The sequence below is a fragment of the Phoca vitulina genome, unplaced genomic scaffold, assembly GCF_004348235.1.
Source record: "Phoca vitulina isolate PV1807 unplaced genomic scaffold, GSC_HSeal_1.0 scaffold2, whole genome shotgun sequence".
Lineage (NCBI taxonomy): Eukaryota > Metazoa > Chordata > Mammalia > Carnivora > Phocidae > Phoca > Phoca vitulina.
In genome coordinates this window covers 30,912,936-30,923,849 of record NW_022589705.1, presented here as the reverse complement: position 1 = coordinate 30,923,849, position 10,914 = coordinate 30,912,936, and the positions used below count along the sequence as shown (strand labels likewise).

General features: G+C 35.4%; 1 protein-coding gene across 1 annotated transcript in view; it reads right to left on the bottom strand.

Annotated features, from left to right (window-relative positions):
- Positions 1-5,812: 5,812 nt before the first annotated feature.
- COL24A1 (collagen type XXIV alpha 1 chain) overlaps positions 5,813-10,914 on the bottom strand; it is a 384,914-nt gene continuing 379,812 nt past the window's right edge. The window contains exons 60-61 of the mRNA XM_032424689.1: positions 9,925-10,140; positions 5,813-6,831 (exon numbers count right to left, since the gene is read on the bottom strand). Of these exons, the coding sequence (XP_032280580.1) occupies positions 6,685-6,831; positions 9,925-10,140 (363 nt within the window). The 3' untranslated portion in view covers positions 5,813-6,684. The remainder of the gene's footprint in view (positions 6,832-9,924; positions 10,141-10,914) is intronic.

The following is a 10,914-nucleotide window of genomic DNA, read 5'->3' as shown; positions in this document are numbered from 1 at the left end:
GGGGGTTATACGGAAACAACAAATCATGGAACACTACATCAAAAACTAATGATGTAATGAATGGTGACTAACATAATAAAATAAAATTTTTAAAAAAAGAAATGAGAAGTTTTCTTGAGTTTCAACTCTAAATTTGTCCTAAACTAGATACCTTGTAAAATCAAATTATTTTTAATGGATTGTTAGTGAGATTACTTTGCCCTTGTGTGCAGTCCTGAAATTCCACTGCTAGTATAGCCAAGATGATAGCTCGGATTCCCCACCAGTTGCTCTTCTCTACAGAGGTGCCATTTTTCTAAATTAGCTTTGAATTATACCAGGACTCTGAATCCAAAGCACACAGATTGCATAATTGTGTACCCGGGCTGAGGTGGTAACGACTTAATCATACCTTCAGAGCCAATTACTATGTAGGTCATGGTAGAAAAGCTGTGCTTGAAGAGGGCAGAGCACATTACATTGAAGGCTTAGCTGACACTTACTTCTGAAACTATGAAAGCTGCTAGTCTTGTATGGGAGGAGAAACTTAACATGTTGGTCAGAAAATGAGGTGTGTCACAGTGCGTACTGCTGAACACCATGTTTCTACTGCTCAGGTCATTTCTGTGCCACTAGCAACATTCCCTCTTTTTGTTTATTGTAGTCATCAAACAAAAACTTGTTATTTCCTATAGAAAGAACAACATTTATGTTTCATTCCAGGTAAAAAGCAGGGATAGATCTAGGTTTTGTGAAGCCCGAGGCTCATACAACTTAGGGTCCTCTTTATGGAAAATAGCTAAAAATTACTGTACTTTTGCAAACTTTACAAACATAAATGCCCACGTGAAGACATTTTTGAAGGCTACTTCAGGGTCCTAAAGCTTAAATTTATTAGTTTCAATGGTAACTTTGCCTCTATATAAAGCATATGTCATCTTCTCTTGCTTCTTTCAAGTTCACCTAAAATATGAAGGATGGAAGGAAGGAAAGAAAAGTACAGGAAAGTATAAATAGGTGGATAAAACCAAATAAATATTGTCAGTTTAAAATATTAGAAAATATCCCAAAGGATTCTAAATATGTGCAGAATTAAAATACCTGACAATAACATTCCAAAATGTCAGAGAGAGATAAGTGGAGTTAAAGTTTTGTAATATCCTTGAGTTGTCTGGAAAGTAGAAAAGTACTAATTTATGTGGCCTCTACAAAGTCAAGGATACTTATTATTGCCTTTAAAGTAGCCACTAAAAGAAAATAAAAATAATGTTTAACAAGCTAAAAGAGGGAAAATGGAATAAAAAAATATTTTACCAATCCAAAGGAAGAAAAAAGAAACAGAGATGCGACAAATATAAAATAATAGTAAAATATTAGGTTTAAAAGAAAATATAATAGTAATTACATTAACTAAACAGACTAATACTCTTAAGAGTCTAAAATTGTCAAAGTAGTTTAAATATAAATAAATCTACAAGCATATGCTGAGTATAACAAATATGCCTAAACAGAAGGATGCAGAAAGGTTAAAAATAAAAAGAGGAACAAAGATGTACCGTGTTGACACTAACAAGTTACAACACAGAATTGGTATGGTCCAAGCATTTACACCATGAAAACTGGCTAACGCTATAGGTAGGGATTGTTTCTCTTTTCACCTTGGAGGGCTAGTTATTAAACATTTACCAGTACACCTCTGAATAAAGCTGTGGTAAATTTGAATGCAACTAATTACAAGTATAAAGCAAAAATGTGAGATGTAAAAGGAAAAACAGGAGTGTCCATAATCACAGTTGGAGATTTTTAACACATCTCCCTCATATAACTAGTAGAAGCGGACCAAAAAAAAAAAAAAAAATTGCCCAGTATAGATAAAGAAACAGAGAATTAGTGACTTAACCAAGTACCCCAAACTGATGAGTGAGAGGGTTGGAACTGAATTCAAGTTTTATGCATCTAAATCCAATATTCCTTCTGCTCTGGTTTTAAATCACAAAAAAGATTGGTGATATTTACTTATAATGACCACTGTAATTCCTACATTAATATACAAAAATGGGGAGAAAAGGGAGGCACATTATGTACTTATATACTGTTATAGTTGTACCTTATTTCTAGAAAGCCTTTATATATAATCTATGTTCTAAAAATATAAAATTTATTGTTACAAAACAAATTATGGGCATGACTGTAAAACAGACGAATAATCTTATTAAGGGATTCACCACCACCTCCTCGGTGATAACTAGCATGGAGCTTATCCATTAAATCTTCAATGATGTTGTTGCTTCAACAAGAGCAGCAGCTAAGGCTTACAGAGTGATTGATGGCTTTGTGCCAGGCAGTTTTATACTTTCCCATGGTAATTTATTAAATCCATTCAACCAGTAAGTGAGATAATGTGACAGTTAATTTTATGTGTCAATTTGACCAGCCATAGGTGTCCATGTTAAAAATTATTTCTGGGTGTTTCTGTGATAGTGTTTCTGGAGGAGATTAGTCTTTGAACGAGTGGACTCAGTAAAGTAAATTGTCCGTCTCCCACAATGTGCATGGGCATCATCCAATCCACTGAGGGCCTGAATCAAACAAAAGGCAGAGTAAGGAAGAATGTGCCCTTTTTGCTTTGTCCGCCTGCTTGAGTTGGGACCTGTCATCTTCACCGGCCCCCAGACTGGATTTTAATCCATTGGCTACCCTGGTTCTCAGGCCTTTGGATTTAACTGAATTACATCACTGGCTTTCCTGGGTCTCTAGTTTACTGGCTGCAGATTGTGGGAATTCTCAGCTTCCATAATTGTGTAAGCCAATCCATCATAATGTTTCCATATAAAAACATAAAATAAAAAATATTTTTATATATCATACATATATATCATAATAATATTATATGTATATTATATATAAAATCTGTATTTCTACTTATATCTATCTATATCTCCCACTGGTTCTGTTTCTCTAAGAACACTAACTCATAAAGATTTTTACTTTTATTATCCTCATTTTGCAGTGAAGAAACTGAGGCAATGAAGAATAATATACCCAAAGTCACACAGCTAATGCCCAGAAGTACTCTTAACCACTACACATATTATACTGCCTATGATTATGTTGATTAATATGTCCTTTAAATTTAATATTTCAAAAACAAAAAAAACATAAGGTAAGGTATTTCTATTTTATATATATTTCTTAAATGATATCTAGGAAAACCACTTATGTCTCTGAAATAAATTTTTTTTGGGGGGAACGAAAGGTATGGCACATAGAAACTCTAGTTTCTTTTATTTAGAATCAACCTCTGCTCCTTTTAAAAAACAATTCTATGGTCCTCAAGCAGGAAATCAGACATATTTGCCATTGCTCCATTAAAAAAAATTGTGGTAAAATGTACAACATAACATTGGTCATTTAAATCATTTTAAGTGTCGATTCAGTTGCACTGAGTACATTCACATGTTGTGCAACCATCCATCTCCAGAACTCTGTCATCATCCCAAACAGAAACTCTGTACTCATTAAAAAATAATTCCCCATTTTCACCTCCCCCAGCCTGTGATAACCTCTGTTGTATTTCCTGTCTTTGAATTTGTCTATTCTTGATACTTCAGATAATTTACCCTTTTTTGTCTGGCTTATTTCACATAGCATAATGTTTTCAAGGTAATCAGTGTTGTAGCATATGTCAGAATTTCATTCCTATTTAAGACTGAATAATATTCCATTGTATGTTCATACCACATTTTGTTAATCAATTCAACTGTGGATGCACATTCGGGTTGTTTCCATCTTTTGGCTGTTCTGAATAATATCTCTATGAACACTTGTGTACAAATATCTGTTTGGGTCCCTTCTTTCAATTCTTTTGGGCATATACACAACTTAGAATTACTGGGTTATATTGTAATTCTATGTTTAACTTTTGAGAAACTGCCAAACTATTTTCCACAATGGCTGCACCATTTTACATTCCAACCAGCAACATACAAAGGTTCCACTTTATCCACATCCTTACCAATGCTTGTTACTTTCCTTGTTTTTCTTTTTTTTTGTTTGTGCTTTTTTTTTCTTTTTTTGAGATTTTATTTATTTATTTGAGAGAGACACAGTGAGAGAGGGAACACAAGCAGGGGGAGTGTGAGAGGGAGAAGCAGGCTTCCCACGGAGCAGGGAGCCTGATGTGGTGCTCGATCCCAGGACCTTAGGATCATGACCTGAGCCCAGGGCAGATGCTCAACGACTGAGCCACCCAGGCACTCCTGTTTCGTAGTGAGTGTCAAGTGGTATCTACCTATGGCTTTGGTTTGCATTTTCCTAATAACTAGAGATGTTGAACACCTTTTCATTTGTTGGTCATTTAATGTATCTTCTTTGGAGGAATGTCTATTAAGTCCTTTGCCCATTTTTCAATTGGATTGCTTTATATTTTGAGTTGTAGAAGTTTAATTAAATTAATTAATTGATTAATTAAATTTTGGTGCAAAATGGTGGGTTTTTTTTAAAGATTTTATTTATTTATTTGACAGAGAGAGACACAGCGAGAGAAGGATCACAAGCAGGGGGGAGTGGGAGAGGGAGAAGCAGGCTTCCCGCTGAGCAGGGAGCCTGATGTGGGGCTCGATCCCAGGACCCTGGGATCATGACCTGAGCTGAAGGCAGATGCTTAACGAGCCACCCAGGTGCTCCAAAAATGATGGTTTTATTAAAGCATGGGAACAGGATCTGTGGATAGAAAGAGCTGCCGAGCTGTAGGAGTTTTAAAAAAATACATTCTGGGATATTAATTCCTTATCAGATATAAGATTTGCACATTTTTTCTCCCATTCTGTGGGATGTCTTTTTACTCTCTTGATAGTGTCCTTTGATGTACAGAAGTTCTTAATTTTGATGTAGTCCAATTTATCTTTTTTTTTTTGAACATGCTTTTAGTGTCATCTCCAAGAAATCATTGCTAAATCCATTGTCATGAAGACTTTCCCCTATGTTTTCTTCTAAGAGTTTTATAGGTTTAGCTCTTATATTTAGCACTTTGCTCCATTTGAGTTGTTCTGTATATGATATCAGATAAGGGTCCAACTTCATTCTTTTGCATGTGGATATCCAGTTTTCCCAGCACCATTTGTTGAAAAAACTGTCCTTTCCCCATTGAATGGTCTTGGCACCTTTGTTGAAAGTCAGTTGACCATATATGAGAGAGTTTATTCTGTGCCATGACCTCATTTTGTACAAGTAGGAGATAAACCCTATAATCCTCTTATAGGTATGTAACAGATACTTTGTAATGATGCAAATGTACAGAGTACAGAAGGACTATGCCAGAGGGCTATCATACATAATAAAAGGACCTGGTAACAAAAGAAGAAAAACGAACACCACCAAAAAAAGATTTAAAGCACATTTTTATTATAGATAGGTAAGTGTGGTTTGCTGTGGCTAAAGATATGTTTATAATGGATGTACAAGCTTTTCTATATACCAAAAGGTATAATATTTTTCTTTTAATACTGAACTAGCACTTCTCTGACAAGGAAAGTCTGAATGGGCTGGGCCTATTTTAAATGGCTAAAGACTTTTTTTTTTTCCTGAATGTTGCTTTAAAGACTGGTAAATTGAATTCTTTTAGGTCCCAACACAGTAAATTTAAGAATAGTGAAATAAAATCAATGAATACTACAAAACATGTAATTCCTATGAAGCAGAAATAATGGTTTTTATAATTTAAAAGCAGCAATTTCAAAAGATTCGCTGAATTAAAACTTTACAAAATATATATATACATAGTATCATTCCAGATGATCATGGATTTTTAAAAATAGTATATCACAACCCCAAACTCTAACCCAAACCTACTACTGGAAGTAGCTGGCCTGTAATATTTTTTACAACAATTTAAAAAATAAAAACAAAAGAAACCTCCCAATTCTCTTGTGCGTGAGCACAGGTGATGACAGCGTGCTGGCTTTGATTCCATATCCACGAAGAGAATTTTAAAATAGAACAAGGACTTCACATAAATAATGTCTTACTTGCTATTAAGTATGTAGCCAAACAAATTAAAATAAGTACTAACAACCAAAACATATCTTGATGTAACCAGTACATACACTCTTAAAGAATGACAAAGACGAAAAAAGAAACAAAATAGTCTCTGAAAGCCACAAGCACCTTGTTTTAGAAAGAGCACCGAGCAACACAAAAAGGCAACACGTAAGAGGTAGTGCACCACCGGCTAAGATGTATATGCCCATTGGGGACCTGAATACAGCTTAGTGTTTGGGAAAATAAGACATGTTAGACTGTGGCTTGTAATTTTTAGACAGAAGCATGGCACATTTGGAAGCATTAGCCAGTATTGCTCCACAGTGCTCTGCATCTCCAGCTGTCTAATGGGTACTTTGCTCTCAGTCAAAAAATAGAGGATACCCTGAAGAATTCCATGTTTATAAATTTTCAGTTCTAGGGAATTCTCTAAGAAAGCTCAGATCAATATAATTTTTTAAAGAATTAAATACTTTATCAATTATAGTCCTTTAAAAAATGCCTTTTCTCCTTCTTAGGAGGAAATCTTTTCTTCCTGAGATTCTTTAAGATTTAGCCAATGCTTTATTCCATGCCTTTCACAATGATAGTATCTTTCTGTCTGAATTTTTCCCTCTGCAGCAATTACCTGGCCAACAGCACGAATTCTGAACTAATTCAGAAACCTTAGAGAAAGCATACGGAACTGCTTTCCATGTAGTACTTCCTCTGGGTTTTGAGATGAGGAAGTTTTTGTACTTCAGTTACTGGAAGCTGATTAGGGTCCTGGGTGTGAAAAAGGAATTTTGCCTTATGCCACCTGCCATCTTGAATCTGTAAAACAAGAACAAAATGCTTTGGTATGTAATTGTGTCATTAGCAGTCATTCTCAGCAGACAATGCCCTTCACTGTCAGACAACGAAGATTTAGTTAAGGATTAGAGATAACGAATAGAAAGTGCCCAGAACAAAGTCAGTGCTGGTATTGAGTAAGCGCTCAATGGTAACAATCACTAGGGCTAATTGAAAACATGGGTTCATTCCTTTCTCTAAATGGTACCGAGTGTTCTGATTTTTCAGTCTCAGGGACTACGGCTAGGCTTCTGCTTCTGTTGTCTGTGGATCATTGGACCAGATATAAATTAAAAGGCTGTACTATTCCTAATCTGACGAACACCCATCTGTTGTGTGTTCCTTCATCTGGGGCTGGTTCTTTAGGATGGGCATTCTTGGATGAAACGCAACGAGCTATCTCACCCTCTCTGAACTTCAGGCAGGAAATAACCAGAATTGCTTCAGTCAGAAGTAAATTATAATTATGTTGAATCACCTTTTAGGTTTCTTTTTTTCCAGTCTGTGGTTACTGTTTACACAGTTTGTTTCCTCTCTTCTTTCTAGGCCTTTCTGTTTTTCTTATTACTGTATGCTCTTTTGTTTCTGACAAATTCTACTATGGAACAAAAACATATCATAAACTCTCTTATGATTAAGATCAACAAGAAAGAATAGAGAAATACAATTGACTAGTTTTGTGAAGCTTTTTATTAAGGAGTTTATTCACTTACTCGTTTACAGAATTATCATGATATAAATTTTAAAATTTGAAGGATCCTTAGCGATTATTTAAGCTATAAATTCCATTTACTAGTCATCAGCTTGGTATGTGTGTGTAAGACACCATTAGATTAACTCGTTAAGTCTTTCAAGCAATATTTATTGAATACTAAGTACAATTGGCACAGTTGAATAAGATGTAATCCTCTATTTTCTAACAGTGCTTGGGAAATATGAAGATAAATAAATTAGTTCTGGCTTTTTTTTTTTTTTTTAAAGATTTTATTTATTTATTTAAGAGAGAGAATGAGAGAGAGAGCACATGAGAGGGGGGAGGGTCAGAGGGAGAAGCAGACTCCCTGCCGAGCAGGGAGCCCGATGCGGGACTCGATCCCGGGACTCCAGGATCATGACCTGAGCCGAAGGCAGTCGCTCAACCAACTGAGCCACCCAGGCGCCCTAGTTCTGGCTTTTGGATACTAGCAGCTTATAAATCTAGTTGGAGAGGGGAAACACAAACACATAGACATAACACAAGACAACACATAGTGAGCACAGCATAAATAACGTAGACAGTGAGTGCTAAATTCCTCATTTCCAACTGAAGTACTCAGGGAAAGCTTCATGAGTTCAGAATTCAGAATTTAAAATGGGCCTTCAAGTATGCCTAGTATTTCCACTTAGTTAGAGAGGTAGAGAAGGCATTTCAGAGAAAGATAATGACATGAGTAAAAACAAACATACAAACAAAAAACTGCTGGAAAAGTAGAAGATGGTTGCAAAAATAAGCCTAACATGGGGATGAAGTGCAGATTTTGATAGAAATCCAGGTACCACCATTCTCTTTACGTATAAAATTTGAAAAATAAAAACTCACCTCACACGGTTGTGAGGATTAAATGAGATTTCAGTTAAAGTACCTAGCAGTATAGTGTGGCATGGGCTTTGGAGTTATACACACCTAGGGTTTATTTCTTGCTCTCCACTAATTAGCTACATGATCTTGAGCAAGTTATTTAACCTCTCCGTGCCTTCACTTTCCTACCTATAAAATGAAACTTCTTTACAAAGCTGTTATAATTAAATAAAATAATGTATGTAATAAAGGGTAACTGCTATATAATAAGGCCCCAATGACTAATAGTAGGAATTATTGTTGATTTTATTATTATTATTAACAGATCAGTTTGGCCATACTTGAGGGTTAACAACCACTGAAAGCCCAAACTAGAAAGGCAGGTGGGGCCTGACTGTTTTAAGTGCTAAACAAAGAGCTGGTAAGTTTAGATTGTGTCTCAGAGATAGTAGCGAGTCACTGAAAGTTTCTGGAAAAAATTATTAAAGTTAAATGAGTTTCTTGATAATATTGATCTCTTTGCTTATAGAGAATGAGCCATATATTTCTAACTGTTTGCCTCTCATTTTTCACATACTCATGCACTATTTGTCTGAAAACAAAATGTGAAAAAGTAGAGTCCCCTGGAAATGGTAAGAGATGTTAAATCACGGGCTTCATGGTACACACGAACAGGAAACCAAGCTACTTAAAGTCATTAACGATATGTATGTAAAGTGGCTGCTCTTTATAACAGGGTTGGGAAATTCTTCTGTAAAGGGCTAGGTAACAAATGTTTTAGATTTTGTGAGCCATAGTCTGTCACATTTATTTGACTCTGTCATCATAGTGTGACAACAACCATAGATAATAAGTAAACGAATGAGTGTGGCTATGTTCCAATAACATTTATTTACAAAAACAAGTGGTGGGCTGGATTTGGTCTGTGGACTGTAGTTTGCTGACACCTGCTTTATACCACAGTATTTTAAAATTATAGATTTTTCAACATTTGTTACTTAATTTTAGTAAGAAAAATGAGCTATTATTCAAATATTGATTTTTAGGGCCAGTCAGTCTGCAATTCTGCCCATATTTGGTATCAAGTATAGGGACTGACAAGATGAAATACAACGGACTTGCCTCTATAACCTGTATTCCATACATAATGAGATGTCGAATTACAGTAGTGAAAATATAAGAAATCAATCTATTTATTTATATGCTCTTTCTATCCATGCAGGGGTAATATAAATATTTCATATGAGCAATAAAAATTAAATTTATGTATTAACGTCTGTTTTGCATATAAAAATCCATGGATGACCAGTGGGTGTGACAGAAGTTGACAAGATATGATATAAGCAAATGATTGATTCTGAAAAATGTAATGTCATTACAAATCGGGCACATTAAAACTTACTACCCTTCTGGATCTTCAGTTTGCAGTTAAAGTCTTAAATCCATTGTTTTAATTTTATGGCCTTATCAATTTTATGTTAGTTATACTGAACAATTCTAAAAGTGCCATCCCTTACCTTGCAGTCATCTGAAAGCACTTTCGGTTCAAGTAGAGTGTTTTCTTCAAAAATCTGGCCATTCCATCCCTTGAAGCCAATAGGCAATCCTGAGCCATTTGACCGAGCACTTGTCCACACTGGTGTGTTTAGACAGTGAATGGTGATAATATGGGTGGCTTCTGAGCTCAGTAAGTGAAGGAAGTTCATCTGGACTTTTCCAACTCCAAACTCCAACTAATGTCATAGAAATAATATACAGGTTATAAGGTGGCAATTGAGAAACTTATAATTTGGGGGAATCTGGGGAAAGTCCTTGAAATGCAGCCTTGAGAAAGCCCCTTTCCTTGGCATTTAAGTGCCAGTCAACAATATGCTGATAAATGCTTAACCACTGGCTCTTGCAAGGGTGGAGTGGGGGCGGTAATCCCTGATTTATAGCATTTTCCAATTTCCATGGTATAAACACTCCTACTGTGACTGGCTTCAGGCAATCATGGTAGTATCACTGAACACGGAGCTGGAAAGGGGTGTTAACAATAGGGTCTCCTGAATCTGTATGAGCTGGCTTCAGCATGCCATTAGGCTACTAGACATGACCAAAAAATGTTATATAAATTATATATAATTTATATACTTCCCTTTGAAGATCTTTTTTTGAGTTTCCAAAGATAAGTTACAAGTTGCAATAATACCTGTTGAGTAGTTTTAACTATGAGAGCCTTTAAAGACAAGGATAGAATCTTATTCTTTGTGTCGCCAGACCCTAATGCAGTTCCAGTCATAGAGTGGAGTCATCAATAAATGTTTATTAAAATGAATGAATGCATGAACAAGTATTAATAATAAAGTCAACAATACAGAGCAAAATTGGAGCAAGGAGTTCTGACTGCAGATTTCCCAGGCTTGGACAAGGCAGTAGATTTTTCTATAGCTTTTGACATTATTATTATTATTTTATTATTATTCAAGCAGGCATATTGTCATAACATAAGTGAACAAAAGTGGTTT